We start from the raw sequence: 20,006 nt of genomic DNA on the forward strand, positions 1-20,006 counted from the left end.
GGAGGGTCAGATGCCAGTGTGCTGAAAAGAATCAATATTGAATGGAAAAAAAAACATATCTATCACCTTATCCCTTTCTGCATTAGTTTTCCCCTTTGTCTATGTTTTTCTTTTATTCCACACTCCATAGGTAAGAGCTATGGCTATGTTTATATCAATCTAACACATGTTTTACTTTTATGATTATTGGTATAGAGCTATACTGAGGAACTTTTAATTTATTCCAAATTTCCAGTATTCAGTGATAATGAAAGAAATACAGTGTCTCCTGGGAGCACTATGATATGCTCCATGTATATCATGGATAGATTATTACTCAAGGGAAAATAAAAATGTAGGCCTTTATTTTCTTTAGGCCTCGCTTATTCTACATAAATTGCTCTGGTAAGGTTATTTTTTTATTTAACATTTTTGTTTTGAGTTTTTCTTTTCTTAGAGTCACAAAGGACCATTTTTGAATATTGTTTTTTGTGTGTGTGTTGCAGAGGAAGGATCCAGTGAGTGTATGGAGCGCCCACCCTGTACCACAAGGACTATTTCCAGATCCATACCCCATGTGATGGAGATGGAAAGGTATGGGCAGTGTTCCCATATTCATCCAATTATTTCCCTAGTTTGAACACACCAAATTTGTTCCTGAGGGAGATTTTTATAGAAGAAATTTGAGTTTAGGTATTGGAGCATGCCTCCCTGGCTTTCATTTTCAAATCTATTACTTATTAGTTCTGTGGGCAAATGACTGAATGCCTCTCAATCTGAGTTGTTTAATCTGTAAAATGGGGTTGATAACAGTACTGTGAGACTGCTATAAGCATAGGTGAGATGTTCTGTACAAAGTTGCCAGTCCAGTACCTGGCATGAACTCTGTATGAATAACTGCTATTTTTTTTTTTGAGGGGGGGTGTCATACTGGGGATTGAAACCAAAGTTGCATTATCACTGAGCTACATCCCCAGCCCCTTTTTATTTTTATTTATTTTTTTTTAATTTTGAGACAGAGTCTTGCTAAGTTGCTTGGGACCTCACTAAGTTGCTGAGGCTGGCCTCAAACTTAAAATCCTCTTGCCTCATCCTTCTGAGTTGCTGGGATTATAGGCATGTACCACTGTACTCAACTGATTACTGCTATCTTTAATGTTATATTTTTTTCTAAGTAATGTCAAAAAGAAATCAGCTTTCAAATGTGTACTGCAACTCACGAGATAAAAATACCTCGTAGCTTCTATTTAATTATTTGGCTACTCAGGAGGTTTTATCAATAAAAGCTATGCAACCATAGGCTAATTTAGCTGTGGAGGATTGCTATTTAATTGAATTTAGAAAATGCAAAGTAACTACCATATAAACAACATTTATCCAGAGGAAAAAAATTCTCACATAAACTCTGTAGTTGAGCCACCATTCTCTTAATTAAATAATTAGCCTATAGCAGCCTACATCAGAAGAGAAACTGAGATTAAACTGACTGCTATGTAGTATTCCTTACATGTTTGCATCTTTGAAATAATGATGTTTTAAACTACTTTGGAAACATATATCAGAAAAAATTGTCCCTTTTTCTCCTTAATTTTGCACTCCACATTCTAATCTGTACTTTTTATACTTACATTGATTATCTTACTCTTAGGTCTTTGTTTCTTTTAAAGGACTCTTTATTGAATGCTTAAGACTAAATACATTCCAGTTTAAATTAGTAGAAAATTACAATGGTAAGAAATGTAACTGTCACTTTCAGTTAGAACAGTGACTCAAAATCACAGCTATTAATTGACAAGGAGTTGTAAAATAAGGTCTTCATGTCCCTACACCAATGGCTGAGTAAGGGTATTATTAGTGGATTGAAGAGTGATGTGGTATAATAATTTTTTAGCTGAACTTTTGTTAGCTAAATTTGTCCTTATTAATAAGTCAGGCAAAAGTAAATTTAGTTATTCTATGTAATCATGAATTTAGCATTACTGGGACTTGAACAAGCTCTAATATGCAAAGGATTTTATCTGAGCTAACACAAAAAATATGCAAAAGCCATATTTTATATGTAAATGATTAGTTTATTATCTTAATGAGTACAATGTCCATGACAGTGTGACAAAATCTAGTTGATCTGGGCCTAACAGAAATGAGACCACACCTGAATGTATTGTGTGCAGAATGCACACACACACACACACAAACACACACACACACACACACACACACACACACACCACACACATACACACACGTGCTGCTGTGTACCCAAGCATACGGACTATGTTTTTTCATTGTGTCTGGATGAGGTTTGATCATGTTTTGTGTAGATTTTTTAATAAAATGAAACAGTTTACTAGACTTCTATAAATTCAGTGATTTTGTTGTTGTTATTTTTGTTTTTAGAGAGACTTTAGACTTATTTCAAGATAAATGTTTCTGGCTTCAGAAGGAGACAGGAGAGCAGTGGATACAATGTAATATATATATATATTTATATATATATATAGTGAAGCGTAGATTGCATAAGTGAATTTGTGATTTTTTTTTCTATTTTTGTTTGTTCCAGCACTTTCATTTTCCTGGTTTCATATTTTTAAAAGGCATTTTGACCTTGCTGAGACTAGTATGGTGATTTACCCATAGTTTAAAGATGCTTCACAGTGGTTCAACAACTGTGTGTGGTTTTCTTTGTCCTATGATACTCTTTTTGACCGAAAGAGAGGATCATCAAATTGATTAAAAAGGAAAGCAGCTATTGAGGTATATATATTCGGAACTTAGAATTTACATGATGAGTTTGTATGTTTATTTTGAATCTTAGTTCAAAATAAATTGCTTTCTGCCTATAGGGAACATTTCTTCAGGAAATGCTAATAGGAATTGGAACTATTCAATCTTGATGCTCTCATAACATCTGGAACATGTGGAATGCCTACCCATTTATTTACTCAGTGAATCTATACTGAGCACTGTTTACACACAGAGTACTGGGTGATGAGGGCAGAGCTAAGAATAGAGAAAAATGTAAACATCTGATAGACGTGGAGCTCTCTAACTTCAGTGTGCATCAGACTCACCTGCAGGGCTAAAATGCGTTTTTTTTTTGTGTATTGCAGAAAGAGTAATTCTGTCAAGCATGTAGAAAGCATGTACTCTTAAATATCATGAGCAGGCCCACCAAGATTTTCTGTCTATACTTGGAATTCCCACAGAATTTTATGTATACCTCTCTTGATACTTACATGGTAATCATAGGCTTGCTAGCATTTTTATATCAGGTCACTTTATTGCAAATTGACCATTTTCTCCACTGATCTCTCAACTTCCTGTAGATAGACAATGGTTCATACTCATTTAAAAAAATATCTCTAAGCTGGTATTGTGCCTGGCATATAGAAGTTAATGAAACATGTTGAACAAAGTAATAAGTAAGAGACTAGTAATGAATGATGATTATCACTTTGAATGTTGGATTCTGTCCTCTGGATAAGCTTGAGAAAAGTGTGACAAAATGGGCAGAATGTAGTAGAGAGAGGCCCATATATTTCATAGAAATATGATTGAGGGAGCTGTGACTATTTCTTTGAGGTGGGGAAAGACAATGGGATGGAAGAATCATGTTCATTTTTGTGACATTTCTTACCTGTCTTGCAGAGATTTGATCTCTCTTATGGAATATGCATGACATTTGTATTCCTCTTGGAAATGGTGATGATGACAATAATTATAATATTAGTAATCATAGTGTTATACCTGAAGATGGCATTGTGCACATGTTTGGGCATGCACTCTCTTCATATCTGTATCCACATATTCAAAATTTCCTCTAGTTGTTTTTTCAACAGCTGTGTAATTTAAACATTATTATACCCAGCTTGCTGATGAGGATACTGAAGCACACTGAGGTTAAATAACTTCCCTAATGTAACAGCCAGAAAGCTTTAAGTCTGGAACTCTAACCCAGATTGTTTCCAAACCCAGTGCTTTGTATCCCCTTCATATGTTTTATTTTAGATTTATAAGCAGTTTGTGACTTGTCTCATCAGTATTATACTATAACCTCCTTTGGAGCAAACAACTTGTCTTATTAATATTAAATCTCCTGCTGTGCTTTGTTCTAATCTAGGTACAGAAAAAATTTCCTGAATAGTTATTTTAAGCATTTAAGGGAAATACTAGAAAAGAAGAAATATACTTTTTATGTTTTTCCATAAGACACAATTTGGGGCTAATCAGGTGATCTTACCGAAGGTAAGTTTCAGTCGAGGCATAATATTCTAAGAAGCATAGCTTCCCAGCCCTAAATTGACATGTCTTATTAAATAGGGAACTTTTTGCAAGGCTAGAAGAGCTCCTGGTAGGGAAGATGGTTTAGCAGGAAACCTTCTTAGAGGAGGTTTTTACTTAGCTTTTTCACTACTGTGACTAAAGGACCTGACCAGAACAACTGTAGACAAGGAAAAGTTTATGTGGGAGCTCATGGTTTCAGAAATCTCAGTCCATAAGTGACTGGCTCCATTCCTTGTGGCTCATGGTGAGGCAAGACATAATGGTGGAAGACTGCAGCAGAGGGAAGCAGCTCACATGATGATCAGGAAACAGAGAGAGAGAGAGACCCTACTTGCCAGATACAAAATATGTACCCCAAGACCATTCCCCAATGCCCACCTCCACCAGCCACACCCTACCTGCCCTCAGTTACCACTCAGTTAATCCCTATCAAGGGATTGATTCACTGATGGAGTTAAGGTTAAGGCTCTCATAACCCAGTCATTCTCCTGTAAATCTTCATGCATTGTTTCACACATGACCTTTTGGGGTACACCTCACATACAAATTGTAACAGGAGGCATTAGACTACATGCCCAACTGCTTTATCTCTGAGTCCAGGAAATTTGTGGATCATAAGTTGCTAGTATTTGGTATCAAATTGCCTTGTACTTTCTTTCTTTTTGAGATATTGAAGATACTACAAATGACTCCAAGTGTCCAATATCTGTAACATAGTACTTCTGACTGATCCTGTAGAGATAAGTTTAGGAGATATTTTTAAATAGGGTATAAAAAGATGTGAGTATTTTATCTGACTTTGCTCACATAGGATTTAAGCAAGTTAAATGAACCTACATTGCTTACTTCAGAAGGTGGGGAAGCAATATAGCACTTCTCAGCAACTTCGGGTGTCTGATTTTGTTTAAAATAAAAATTTAGTCTTTAAAAATATAGATATTTAAAGAAACAGCTTATTAAAGAGAATTCTCACATCATATATTTCATCCACTTGAAGTGTGCAATGTGGTGTTTTTAGTGTATTTATCACAATCTAATTTAAAACATTTTCTTGCCTAAAGCCCTGGTGAGAACCTCCAGATAAATCCCTGTGGTATCTTCCATATTGAAGAAGATGACCACTAAGGTTGTTAAGAGCTTATAAAGGGGAGAAGGAGAAAACCATATGAGAAAACAAAAACAGCAAAGCTTTGTAGGAAAGGAATTCAGGTAGAGACTGCCCTGTAGCTAGATAGGCTAAGGACCTATTTCAAGCAGCCATGGATGTTGAATATTATCTTTAAGGAAGGGTCAAACACAACCTGGCAGCATCATGTGGGTCATTCAAGAGAGACAAAAGATAAATGACCAGCAGTTAGCAACTGGAAAGATCAAGTTTTGAGAGAGGCAGGGGGGCCAGCATTAACTTGCTTGACTGAGACCACTTGTACCAGAATAACCTGGAGCTCAAGGCAGGTTAGTGGCCTTGGGGGGACCCTTTTAAAGCATATGTAATTCAGCTCTGATAAATTCAGCCAATCTATAAAGGGTTAATACATCTGTGCAGCAATATTTGAAAAAAGAAAACAGGTTACTATGAGCAAATCCAGTCTCAAAAGTTGCATATATATTAGTCCTCCTGGACTTGAACTTTATTTAATATGGAAGCCAGCTTCCAATGAATTCCTTCTTGTGTGTGTGTGTGTGTGTGTGTGTGTGTGTGTGTGTGTGTGTTAAATAACAGAAACACACAGGGGCATTGTAGCTCTTTTGTAATCTTAATGGCAATCTGGTAAGTCTTACTCTGTTGGGGTTGTGATTTCACAAAAACATCTTATAATTATATATCAAAGAATGAATTGTTATTTTACACCTGCATTTTAAGCCATCTGGTGTTAAGTGTCATTAATATTAATTATTGTCTTTCCCAGTCAGCTGAAGTTGAAAGCATCTGTTCCCATTAGAAACAGAGGTAGAGAATTAATCTGCCATGTGAGGCAAGGGGCTTTGTAAACAAAACTTTTACTACAGAGTCATATTTGAAATTTAACTTCTCAATATTTAAATGCTTAAAGGTAGTGCACATTTTCTAATTTGTAAAACTTTGGTTTGCTTGCATTAGCAATTACATGGTTAACTGACTTCTCAAAATGCACCTACACATTTATTATTTTTGTCTTTACCAAACTGACTCTCCTTGACTACTCCTACTTCACCTTTACCAATTGTGCATGACTTTGGGTGGGTTATTTAACAGCTTTAACCTGAACTGTTTCCTCATTTCTAAATAATATGCAAAATGGTCGTGAAGGACTATATGGTAGTGTACAGTATCAACACCCACTCCAAGTATGTGGGTACTACCTATTCTCAACCATGTAGTAGCTCACACATTTTATTAATGTTGAAATAAATCAGGAAATGAATGAACTAGAATTTGAAATTTATTTTTTATAGTTATTAAGTCAGAATTTTAAAAATCCAATCCCCAAAATATAATAATGTTTAATTTTCTTAGAATCTCTGAATTTTATATTGCCTTTCCTATGCGAAATTAAGAACCTTTTATAGAGCAGTATGTAATTAATTTTTTTCAGCTATTTAAGAAGCCCCAGTTGGAGCTGCCATTATTTTATAGATGGTAACAGAGGCATTTGGGTGGAAATGGCTGGTTAAAGTTTATCATGATACATTGCTGTAAAATGAATGTGAGAAAAGGGAGTATTTATAATTATGTTGAAACATTTACCTTTATAACATTTTCTTAAGCATCCTTGTTCATTGGGTAATCTACTCTTCCAAATACTTGAGAATAAAACTGAGGGGCCTAAGGGCTTACTATACATGATTTTCTACTAACTAGAATAGTGGTGGAGAATTGCTTTAAGTTTGATTCTTCTGGTTGAGTAGTAGACTTCCTGTGGCAGAAGTTGTTTTAAAGGAAAAGAACACATTCGGCAGATTATTAGACATGGGAGGAATTTTTAGTCTGCTTTTAAAAAGTTATATTTTATTATGAAAGAGTTGGTTTATTTTTCTGATTTTATCAGAATACCCTTTTTCCCTTACGGAGCATATCAGTTTGTTTTAGAACAGCTAACCCATTTGATATTTCTGATTTCAAAGTGAGAATATCAACTTTATGATAACAACTTTTTGGGTTTGGCTGAGTTAGTTATTTTCTTATATCTTGTTTTGTGTGGGGTGAGTGCATATGTGGAAGAGAATAAAGGATGGGGTTTAAATGACTCTCCCTGAGGGCAGAGGCTGCCTTAACCCCTAAGTTCAGAACACACGGAACAGGGCCAGAAGCTCCAGAGAAAATAGTTTAGCTATAGCAAGACAGACATCAAGTTATTGAAGAAGACTCAGAGAACACCGACCAATATTTATGTACCATTAGAATTGAAATTTGAAGCTGCTTCTATTTTTTTTTTTTGAAAAATAATCTTTTTCTTTTGCAATCACCTTATGCAAAGCATGGTGTTATGTGCTGTGGCTGGAGGATAGGAAAAGATCAGTGGAGGTCTCAGATGAGAAGATAGAAACCACAGTTGAAGAATAAGGTGAATGACTGGCTAGAAGAGTAAGGGCAACAATGAGATTGTATATTTTAAAGAGGGATTTCATATGAGGAACATGCTGTGTATGTGGTACCTAAACTGTGTATGTAGCTTAGGGTAAAAACATTTAAAAGTAATAGTTTCCCCACCAAACTTTGCTTTTTCTGTTATTTTGTCACTGGTATTTTAGATTCTCTTCAGTTAGCCCTTCTATTCTGCCACTGTTTGCCCATTTCCTAGGCTCCAGTTCAGTGTTTTTGTGATAACATTGTATGCTTGTTTGTTGTTTTTACAGACACAGATAATGTACAAGTGGATAGAACCCAAAATCTGCAGGGAAGATCTCACTGATGCTATTAGATTGCCCCCTTCTGGAGAGAAGAAGGATTGTCCGCCCTGCAACCCTGGATTTTATAACAATGGTTCATCTTCTTGTCAACCCTGCCCTCCTGGGACCTTTTCAGATGGAACAAAAGGTAGGATGTCAGCAGTCCATGAGTTGAACCTTTAGCAAAATAAACTTATTGGGCTATCGTGACCTTGTTCTCAATTGTTTTTATTGAAAAATTCTTTTAAGAGACAATTTTCTGATTGAGACTGAAGACGATAATGGCTTTGTGAGACCACAGTGGCTTATTTAACATAAATCTGTTTTAATGGCATGTTGTATGACACTCTCTTAATGGCATAAGTGTTGCCTTTGGATATTGGTAAGACAATGTCTCCATGTAGGTAACATGTAGATCTTCCCTGTAAGTTACGTGTACACATACACTGCAGAATAGCATGCCAGTATGCAAGCAAAAAAGCCAAATATATACACATACCTACACACTCTATTCAGAATTTTTTCCGGATCACTTTTGAAAAGTTACCAATTTCTAAGGGAATTGGTAGACCAATCTCTCCCCTTTCCACTTCCCTCTCTGCTACTTATGATTTAGCGGTGCTAAGAACAGAGGAAGGAGAAATTGTCCAGATGCAGTTTAATTGTATTTGTTCCCCTCACTTGTCTTCTGTAGAATGTAGACCATGTCCAGCAGGAACGGAGCCAGCACTCGGGTTTGAATATAAATGGTGGAATGTCCTTCCTGGCAACATGAAAACTTCCTGTTTCAATGTTGGGAATTCCAAGTGTGACGGAATGAATGGTGAGTTCAGAGTCACCATCTTGGCAGCAGTCACCATTCTTTCACAGGCTCAGCTCTTCAAAACATGCCAAATATAGGCACAAGGAACTTCAGTCTTATTCAGCAATGTGTCCATCTTTCAGGACTCAGATAAAAACAGTAAACAGGTAGATGACCTTCCTATAAGAACATAAAATACAGCAGTCTCCCCTTTTCTGTAGTTTTGCTTTCTGCAGATTCAGTTACCACTGCAGTAAGCAGTGGTCTAAAAATATCAAGTGGAGAATTACAGAAATAAATAATTTGGAAGTTTTAAATTGCATGCTATTCTGAGTAGCTGATGAAATCTCAGGCCATCGTGCTATGTCCCACCCAGGATGTGAATTATTCCTTTGTCCTGTGACAATGCTTTCCAGTTGTACAACCTGTCCATTAGTCACTTAGCCACTGAGCAGGTGTCATGTGTTGGTTAAACTCTTGCTTTACTTAATACTGATGATTCAGAGATGCCAAAGAGAAGGTGCTGAGTAGTGATACTAGCAGTTCAGATGTGTTTAAGAGAAGCCATAAAGTGCTTCCTTTAGGTGAAAAGGTGGACATTCTCAACTTAGTAAGGAAAGAAAAATGTTGCATGTTGAAGTTGCTAAGATCTATCATAAGAAAGATCTGTGAAATTGTGAAGGTGGAAAAAAAATAAATTTGTGCTAGTATTGCTATTCCATTTCAAGCTGCAAAAATTACAGCTGCAGTGTATGGTAAGTGCTTAGTTAAGATGGAAAAGGCATTAAATTGTAGTGCTCGGTATTATCCAGTTTCAGGCATCCACTGGGGTCATTGGAACATCCCCTGAGAATAAGTGGGGGACTATGGTATTAATTTTGCATCTTTTGGAGTCAGTTTCAAAGTGGGTATTGAAGATTACCATTTATGGCTATAAATACCGGAATAGACTTGCCAAGGGAGGTAACAAAATTTGTGTTGTTTAACTTAAAGAGGAGTATGTCAGCATCTCTGTATTTGGCTCAATACTGTGCCATGTGAAGGATTAATGACCTCAAATTCCCTTAAACATGGAGTCTGCGAGTGTGTTAATTAAATACATATGATCCCCACTGATTGAAAACTTGAAAATGTGGCAGAGTTCCGTAGGACTTTTACTCAACATTATTGTATCTATAGTGTTTGTTGGTTGAATGAGTCACAGTACCCATATATGTATTTTTAAACTTGACACTAGGGTCAGGTACTAAAAATACCAGTGCTTTATACTGAAATGTATCCTTTAATTTTATCAGTTCATTAGTATTTTTATCAGCTTACTTTCTCCTTGTTATATTTGTTTATTGTGTAAACACACATGCATGCACACCCACATAAGGTGGACTTTTTAATTGCATATGTTTTAAATCAGTACCTATTCAAATAAACAGATTTGGGTGTAGGAAGTGATATGTACATATGAATGGAGAGATTGGCAAGGAATATGTCTTTAAAATAATATTGGTTAAACAGATGAGTGAAAGAGGGAAAATCAAAACCTTAATATAACAAATGTGAAATATTCCTTTTTATAAGCCAATAATTCCAGTTTTAGAAATTTATCCTAAGGGAGGAGAAGAAAAAAAATACCATAGTTATTATCTGATCATGAGAATTTATGTTCCTAAAATGTGTCCTGTGATTGCATTCTAAGTTTATGAAGTTAAAACCTATTGCAAAATAAAATCGGGAGGACCAGATTACTGAATGAATCTATAAAAGGACTAATGTGTGTGTGTATTCACTTAGTAGTTGAGATTACATGGAACTTTTATTTGATCCTATGGCAGGCTTACTTTAACCCTCAAGACAAACTTGATTTACTCACTTGCTTACTCTTACTTAGAGGCCATATTTTTTTGTATTTCCATTAATTTTTAGAAATGTTCAATTATTTTAAAAATATGAAGCTCTGCTGTAGTAGTATGTGATAATGAAATAGTAAACAAAAAGAACACAAAGATACAAGGTATATGTTTTTGTGACTGGATGGCAGTGCACCAGCTTTGTGTGAGGAGCAGCACTCTAAGAGGATCCAGTGAGAGGTGGGCAGCCTGCCTGGTGGGACAGTCACTGCCCATCATGGAGTTAGAGTGGATGTGTTTTGACTGACTTGATTGGGTGGCTTGGAATGCTTTGAGGTTCATCATTCTCATTATGAATTCTGCATAGTTTTTAGAACAGACATGTGGAAGTAAATTTTTATGTATTGGAATTATGTTTAAAAGGAATTTCAATGCAGTCATTATATGGAATCTATATAGAAAACAATGTCTCAGTCTGTTTCAGGAACTTTTAATTCTCCTATTTTCCAACTCGGTAATAACTTCCGAGGATCTATACCAAGGAAACAATGTACGGAAAGAAATTATACACAAAGACGTTAATTTTAGTATTTATCAGAGGGAAAAAGAGGCATAAAATTTCAACAATGGAAGTATGGCTAAACAAATTAGGAAATAATTGTATAATCTTTAAAACTAGAAGTAAAGAGAATTTTTAAATATTTGGGGAAATATTCTTTTTATAATATAATTCATTTGAAAAATGAAAAGGTAATGCTAAATGAAAAAAATCAGAAAATAGATTACACAATAAGACTTAAGGTCAATTAAAGAAAAAGTATGCCCTAGAAAAATCACAGAAAGAAACACCAAAATGTTGAGGATATATCTTGGGGTGGGAGGTTTCTGTGAATTATGAAATTAGTTTGTTTACTTTGCTACATTTGGTAAATGTTCCACATAGAAACACATTGCTTTCAAACTCAGAGTAACAGCAGAAGATATTATTTGAAAAATATATCCATTTGATCCAATAATGCCTTTACTGAGATTCTATTTAGTAGAAATATTGAAGTACAGAAAAACCACCAAAAGTATTCATTGTATTGTCATCTATACTAATTAAAGACAAAAACGGTCCAAATGGCTAAAATGGATGTGTGGTCAACATTGATTTTGGTAAATTATGAAAATCAATTTTACCTGTCTAGATCATAAAATGTTAATGTAGTTACTAACATCTTGATGAAGTAATTATACATAAAACGTTTATGAAATGATATTCATTTATAAAACCATGATTTACAGACTTTTCTGTAGTAGAGCTCAGTGATATAAAAACATACTGAACGTCAGTGAAAGAAATACCTCAATTGTTAATGATGGGTGTTTTGGGTGATAAGATTATAAGTGATTTTAGGTTTCATCTTTTAAGTTTTTTTGTAGCTTTAAAAATTTTATAATAGATATAAATATGATTTGAAAAACCAAAAACTTCAAAGTGTATATACAACGATGGAAAGTGTGGGATTTACTTAGGGAAAATACAAAATTGCACATGCTCTTAGAAAAATACACACATAAACAAAACCTGGAAGGGAATGTATAAAAATTATAACCATTGTTAGGGTGTTAGGTTAAAAGTAATGTTTTTGGGATCCTTTTGGCCGACAGTATCCTACATAGTTATGATGATTGCAATGGATGAAATGACACCTACTGCACAGTAGAAGGCAGGGCTTCCTAGGTCTCTGCCAACTTCGATCTGTCCTACTTTCAGAACTCTGCTTTAACTTTCTTGAGATGTGTTGTACAACACAGTCACCATTAGCCCCATGTGGCCATTGAACACTTGAAATGTGGCTAGTTCAAATTGATGTGTGCTGCAAGTGTAAAATCAACTCAGTCTATTCAGTGATTCAGTATGAAAAGAGTGAAATGTCTGCTAATTGTTTATACTGATTCCATTGGATCTCTTTGTTTTCTGTCCTTGGTATTTTTCCTGCTTAATCTGGTATGGGTATCTTAGTTTCCCAGGGCTGCTGCAATAGAGTTCCCTATCTAGATGGCTTAAAACAACACAGTTTTATTCTCACTATGTTGGAGGCCAGACATTAAGATTCTACAGGGCCATGTTCTCTGAAACCTAGAGGGGAAGATCTGTTCTTCCCTCTTCTAGTTTCTGGTGGTCCCAGGTGTACTTTGGCTGATGGTAGTTTAATTCCAACCTCTCATCTTCACCTGGCCCTTCTCCTTCTCTGTGTGTGTTGTCCTTATTTCCCTCTTCACCTAAGGACACTGGCTGTATTGGACTAATGGCCCATCATCATGACTTCATCTTAACTTCATTTTATCTGTCAAGCCTCTATTTCCAATAATGTCCTGTTTGCAGGTATTGAGAGTTAGAACTCCAAGACTTTTCTGTGATTCAAACCATAATAATCAGTGTTCTATTTGACTGGTTGGAGTTGCCCTGAAAATAGTGGCAGAAGTGTTCCCACAAGGTAGTGCCTCAAACTGTACTGATAGTGGGGCCAGTTGGGATTCTAAAGAAAGAAGCCCTAAATATCAGGATGAGCAATCCAAAGCATTTTTTAGGGAACCTTACTTACTGAGGGTTGCAACATAATTTCCCAAAGGCACAGTGAGATTGGGAGGTTCTACCTAAGTTTTTCTGCACTGAAGGGAGGGCAGAGTTCACATAAGGGTTTGAGGAATTTGACTCAGGGACAGGGCTTGTTTCTTTAGAGTTTTGGTCAACAACATAAACACCTTTATCAGTGCTTAGGAATCTTCATGGCCCCTGGATTGGGTTCAAGCCTGCTGGAAAAACATGCATCTAGCCAGGTCATGGGATAGTCAAGGAATTCTGTATTTCTTGGTCAGGACAGAGAGAAAATGGGAAACCTGGTGGACTCTACAATGGGCAATATTGAAACATGAGAGATGTCTGTTTCCCCTCACAGTCATAATAATCCTTTCCAAATATTACTCTTTATAATCTGTTTATTCCTTTCTTTTCTTTGGCCTTTCCTTCTGTCCTCCTTCCTGGCATTTCTGAATGTTAGGAGGGGTTCTTAGAGAAGCATTCATGAGGTCTTCCCTTTCACCCTCACCACAGGGTAGCAGTAAACCTAGAAGCCTCTCATATCACCTCCACTGCAGTCATGGGTCTCTCTTCCACTGAACCAGCCTGTTTTATGGTTATTCAACTCTCAGCATTAAGAGCTGATCTGCTTTTTTTTTTTTCTTTTAACCATTTGAACCTTTAGATAGTAGAACAATGAGCACTTCCAAGTTGCAGATTAGTATATATTATTTTAAAGACTAGATTGATTGAGGTTTATTCAACATACTATCTTTCTATAAACTGTTGATTATATGTTTCAAAAACTATCAAATCACCAATCCAGTGCTAGCACTAATAAAAATCCTTAATTTCTTTCTCATACTTCTTTTTTTTTAAACATTTTTTAGTTGTCAATACATCTTTTTATTTCATTTATTTATATGTGGTGCTGAGTATGAACCCAGGGCCTCACACATGCCAGGCAAGCAGTATACCACTGAGCCACAACTCTAGTCCCGCTACTACTTCTTGAAGAAGTGGATATTGACACTGGTTACCTACAGACTAGGATTTTTTATCTCAATGTATTAGAATGAATAAAGACTATCTGTATAGTTTTTTTTTCTAAATCATGCTTCAGTGAGAAAACTATTGTTGGTTTTCCCATTAGATAATTTTATGCAGAACAATACATTCAGAATATCTTTATTGGTATCTAGAAGTTTCCTGGTGTATGCAGTATACAAGTGATTTAAAAACAGGGAATTACTTTGGAGTATAAATACTTTTAACATAAACACTAATTCCCCTTGTAACTTTTACCTTAAATAAAAAGATTTTTGAGTATCACTAATGAAATTTTTACTAATAAAAATGGTTTTTTTAATTTCTAGGTTGGGAGGTGGCTGGAGATCATATCCAGAGTGGAGCTGGAGGTTCTGATAATGATTACCTGATCTTAAACTTGCATATTCCAGGATTTAAGTAAGGAAAACCAATTCTGAATCCTTTCTGTAAGAATCTTCACACCTGCTTCCCTCTAGAAATAGATGAAATACAACTGCCTTTATAGATATTAATATTGCAAAGCTTAGTAAAAACACTGTCACAGAATGATGTATTAAATTTAAGAATATCTGTAGAATCAGTGACTGATTAACTACAAATGTTTAGTTGTGTGTTCCTCAAGTGAAGATGAAAATTTTAGAATATAACATCAAAAGCTATAATTATTATTATTCTTGGATGCTAATGAAGAGTCTTAGCCTAAGTTGTTTGCAGGAGTATTTTTTTTGGTTTATTTATTTATTTTCTCAGTTCTACCTGTAAAGGAATATGTTACAAATTTATTAATCTCATTCTGCTTTAGTCCCCCTTGTTGAGATTTCCCTATAGCAGTCTTTTATCTTTCTTTAGGTTCAGTGGGAACATTTACAGCAGGAAATGCAAGCATATTTCATAGCTGGGTAGAATTCATCTTAGAACAAGGGTGTGAACTTGCAGAGTCGGAGTGAGGAAAAAGTTGTGTTTTGGAGGAAGCCATAGAATAGGGAAAGAGAAGAGCATAGCTTTCAACTTAATAGGAAAAGTGGCTTGATTTTGTTGCAAATTGTATTTAGGACATAATATAAATATTGCAATTTTAATCTGTCAAATAGACCACCAACATCTATGACTGGAGCCACAGGTTCTGAACTAGGAAGAATAACCTTTGTCTTTGAGACCCTCTGTTCAGCTGACTGTGTCCTGTACTTCATGGTGGTAAGTGGAAGAGTGACTTTCAATGGCAGACTTCAGAATTTATCATTTTCTTTTAAGTGTGAATTTACTTATGCAAGTTGGACTGAGACTCCCATTGTTCTTGATATTCTTAGAACTTTCTAAAAAACATTTAAACATATCTGCAGAAGTGATTAAGAATTGTGCAATAAAGCCCATTAAGAAAGCATTTATTCCTCCTGGGGAGAAATAAGTGAAGAGGCCCAGGTGCCTGATAAAGGCCAGGGAATATTAATGTAGAAAATTCCTTCACAAAATATGCATCAACAGAATGAAAATTCTCCCTTAATTACCATTCAGCAATTTAATTTATTAGAAGGGAGAAGTGTATTAATAAGTAAGAGCGGAAAATAATGAAGGTGTGGAACATTAGGAAAAAAGAACTTTTTCTTGTTAAATTTGACAAAGAACTTTACTATACACATCATAATTTTGCCTGTTTCTTTTCTGTATGTGATTTAAATCCCTACTCCTAGCTTGAGAAAAATAACAATTCAAAACTCACCAAGACCTCAAGGGGATTTTAGGAAATTGTTGGCTAAGATTTTAATACTACTTTTTTTTTTTTGGCGTTACTGGCAATTGAACCCAGGAGCACTTTACCACTGACACCATCAGATATATATATATATATATATATATATATATATATATATATATATATATATTTTTTTTTTTTTTTTTTTTTTTTTTGTGGTAGGGTCTTGTTAAATTGCCAAGGATGACCTCATTTGTGATCCTCTTGCCTCAGCCTCCAAGACCCTGGGATTACAGCCATGTACCATGGCATCTGGCTTAACATTACAATTAAATAGCTATTTTGTAGAGCTGCTTTTTTTTTTTCCTCAGCAACCCTTTATTAACTAGTTAATAGTCCATTAATAATTTCCCTCATGGTATACAAGGTATGTGGAGATTTGAATGTTTTGTGATCACTAGCTACTTAAATGGAGACTATTTTATTCTGAAAAAAAAAAAAGGATTTATTTTATAACATTGAAAGAAATCGTGGATGATCTTCAGTATATCCATCTCAGTACCACAAATAACCAATAGGTCTTTAGTTATCCCAGTTCTGCCCCCTTATTTATTTAATCTGTTAGATGATGCCATTGCTGAAATTAAAATTATTGTTTTCAGCTAGACTTTCAATAATCCTACTCTATTCTCATGTCTACTTTTTCATCTATGTTGCTGTAAAAATTAAAATGCAAATTTCCAAGCCCTATCCGAGTCTTACAGGAACTCTGTGGATGAGACATAGCAGTCTGTATTTGTAATGTATATTACATATCTATTTCGTTTTGTGTTTTATTTTATATATTTTATTCCATTCTTTTAGGATATTAATAGGAAAAGTACCAATGTGGTGGAATCATGGGGTGGAACCAAAGAAAAACAAGCATACACCCACATCATCTTCAAGAATGCTACGTTTACATTTACATGGGCATTCCAGAGAACTAATCAAGGTCAAGATGTAAGTTCCAAACACTCTTTTTATAAAACACAAAGATGGTGCCCCCTTGTGGAGATGAACACAAAGAGATCGCTCAAATGTGGGTGAAAAGACAGTTTTTATTGATATGGAATCACTCTCTGGTTAAGCAGTGGATTGGTGTAAAAAAATGATAACTTTCTTATTTTTTGAGAGTAAGAATGTCTGAAATGTAATAACAATATATCTTTGCATTATTCTAAACTAATTATAGTTGCTTAAAGCTTAAGAGAAAATCTAATTTTGTAGCTATTTAAAAACTTGTCTCTAAAGCTTTTTGAGACTTTGAGAAGGTTGGTAATTGTCTTGAATGATCTGGTGCTGCCTTATTTTTTACTATGGTGTTATCTCTTAGGGAATGTGTAAGTACACACAATTGGGTTAACACACAAGATCATTTCCTTTCTTGTATTTTCCCTGCTAGATAGACCTTATCCACCCCCCACCCACCCTAAGTAAATTCCCTTGTGTGTTTTGATGGTAGCAAGACTGTTATTTTTGTGGATCTTCATACATATGAACTTACCAGGATGAGAACAAGGTGAATGTCTTGTTCAGAAGTGGCCTTAATGCTGTGGTGGCAAATGTAGTGCATTTCCTGTCTTCTCTTCAGGCTTTCAGTGGGGAACCTGTTCTCCAGATTTTACCTGACTCCAGTTGTTCTTCAGGAGGGTTCAGATTGCCATCTTGTGGGGCATGAACATATGATGGGATCTTACTTCTTCCTTTACTTTTTTTTATCTTTGCCCAAGTCAAAAAAAAAAAAAAAAAAATGAGCCGTTTGGGTCAACATTATTCTGCTAGAGCTACAGTCACTGTTTGATGAAAACCAGCCCTTAATTAACCCATTATCACAGAAGGAAAAATATAGTAAGATCCAGGATCCTGCTTCCTATTCCATATCCTTTCAGTAGAAATAAAAATACCTTTATGAGAACTAGAGAGGAGAAGGAAAGCTGAAAGGAGTGATGTGATTGTTTCAGTATCACACAGCTAGTGTCTGAGTGAGGAACAGAGGTCCTCATCTTCCAGAATTTTCTGTTCCCTAGTCCATTGCTTTTCTACCCTACCACAGTGTGTCACTAGATTTAGACTTGAATAAAATAATAGTGAGAGAAAAGTTGCTACTCTGCTAAGCACAGCAGTTCTTCCACACATAAAGTCTATAAATATGCTCGTTTATACCAAATATGACATACCTCATGTCAATTGTGGCCAAACTTCAAGTTTCCAAAGTCAAGATTTAGGATTTTTAAAAAAAGAAGAATCAAAAAAGAGTGATATAACTCCATTGTCAATTACAAACTGTTAGGTTGGAACACTCTGCTTAGTTGTTTTGGTGATATCAACATAAACATAATCTGGTTGTACAACTAAGCTCCAAGGCAGAAGTCATTACTTTCTGCTTTCTTTTTAGAATAGACGGTTCATCAATGACATGGTGAAGATCTATTCTATCATAGCCACTAATGCAGTTGATGGGGTGGCGTCTTCATGCCGTGCCTGTGCCCTCGGTTCTGAACAGTCGGGCTCATCGTGTTGTCCCCTGCCCCCCAGGCCACTACATTGAGAAAGAAACCAACCAGTTGCAAGGAGGTGTCCACCTGACACCTACCTGCCATACATCAGGTCTATGGCAAGGAAGCTTGTATTCCCTGTGGGCCTGGGAGTAAAAGCACTCAGGTAAGTGGGCTGTGTTTCAGTTATTCTCACAAAAACACATTTTAAAAGGGCAATTCAAGGATTCCCTTAATGTTTCTCTAGAAGCGATGGAGTTGCTATTTATTCTGAAAAAAAAAAAAAAAGAGAGTTTTAATTCCCTTTTCTGTTTACTCTCCTTTTACATTTATGCAGCATTGAATACGTGCTGTTAATGACTGGTTACTAAGGACATAAAATGTTAAGAAAAAGCACTCAAATAAGAATGTTTTCCAAAAATGTTAGAACTGATTTCTTATGCATTGCTAAGGTAGAGCACATAAACTACTTTTGTAGGCTGGTTTCAGAATTATCTGAGATGCAGGAGTGTATCTTAATTTAAAGCAAAGGTTAATGGTATATTATGGATGATTATGAAAGTTGTTTTAAACTAGCATAGCAGGAAGTTTTTACTATTTATAAAGTACCTTCCCATAAGAAACTTACTTGAGAATAACTTCAGTCTGACTTAAAAAAAATCTGAATCCTCTAAACTCTTCCTAGAAAAATTAGGAGTTTAGAAATTTTCTATGTTAGTATGGTAAAATATAACTAAGATTTACTGAAATAGTTTTTATATGTAGAACTTTTTGGGACACATTTTAGTAGTAGTTAATACTTTCTTTCTTGCAATATTGTTTCCTTCTGTCTTGTCCTCTTTAAACAAAGGACCACTCGGTTTGCTACAGTGACTGCTTTTTCTATCATGAAAAAGAAATCAGAGTTTGCACTAGACTTCAGCAACCTCAGCAGCGTGGGTTCCTTAATGAATGGCCCCAGCTTCACCTCCAAAGGAACAAAATACTTCCATTCTTTAATATCAGTTTATGTGGACATGAGGTGAGTTTGGACATCAGATGAGACAGAGTTGTGCTATAGCTCTGATTAAGCTGATATTTTCTGTATTGTTAACCAGTAAAATCTCCATAGGAACTAACAACCAGTGTCAGGAACTGAGCTTTGATTGCTTAAATCCTCTGTTCCTTCTTATCATATTGACAGCTTCCTTTACCAGGAGTGACTTCATGTGGTTCTCTGTCCATCAAAGCACTATTCGCTTAGCTGAACCCCAAGACTTGGAGTTGTGCATTGATTCCTCTTCCTCTTCCACTTCCTCTTTCCTCCCTCCCTCCTCCTCCTCCTCCTCCTCATCATCATCCTCATCTTCCTTCTGTAAAATTGAGTGAGGCTTATCAATCCCAC

The 20,006-nt window shown here is 35.5% G+C and overlaps 1 protein-coding gene across 1 annotated transcript in view; it reads left to right on the plus strand.

Moving 5' to 3' along the window:
- The window catches only part of Elapor2 (endosome-lysosome associated apoptosis and autophagy regulator family member 2), a 170,550-nt gene that overhangs the window by 110,292 nt on the left and 40,252 nt on the right, over positions 1-20,006 (plus strand). The window contains 14 exon segments of the mRNA XM_047562761.1: positions 486-524; positions 527-573; positions 8,101-8,281; positions 8,828-8,956; positions 14,722-14,812; positions 15,487-15,589; positions 16,950-17,087; positions 18,523-18,645; positions 18,647-18,691; positions 18,694-18,721; positions 18,724-18,788; positions 19,473-19,519; positions 19,521-19,612; positions 19,615-19,643. Coding sequence (XP_047418717.1) covers positions 486-524; positions 527-573; positions 8,101-8,281; positions 8,828-8,956; positions 14,722-14,812; positions 15,487-15,589; positions 16,950-17,087; positions 18,523-18,645; positions 18,647-18,691; positions 18,694-18,721; positions 18,724-18,788; positions 19,473-19,519; positions 19,521-19,612; positions 19,615-19,643 — 1,157 coding nt within the window.

Source organism: Sciurus carolinensis, chromosome 8 (genome assembly GCF_902686445.1).
Source record: "Sciurus carolinensis chromosome 8, mSciCar1.2, whole genome shotgun sequence".
In the NCBI taxonomy this organism is placed as follows: Eukaryota; Metazoa; Chordata; class Mammalia; order Rodentia; family Sciuridae; genus Sciurus; species Sciurus carolinensis.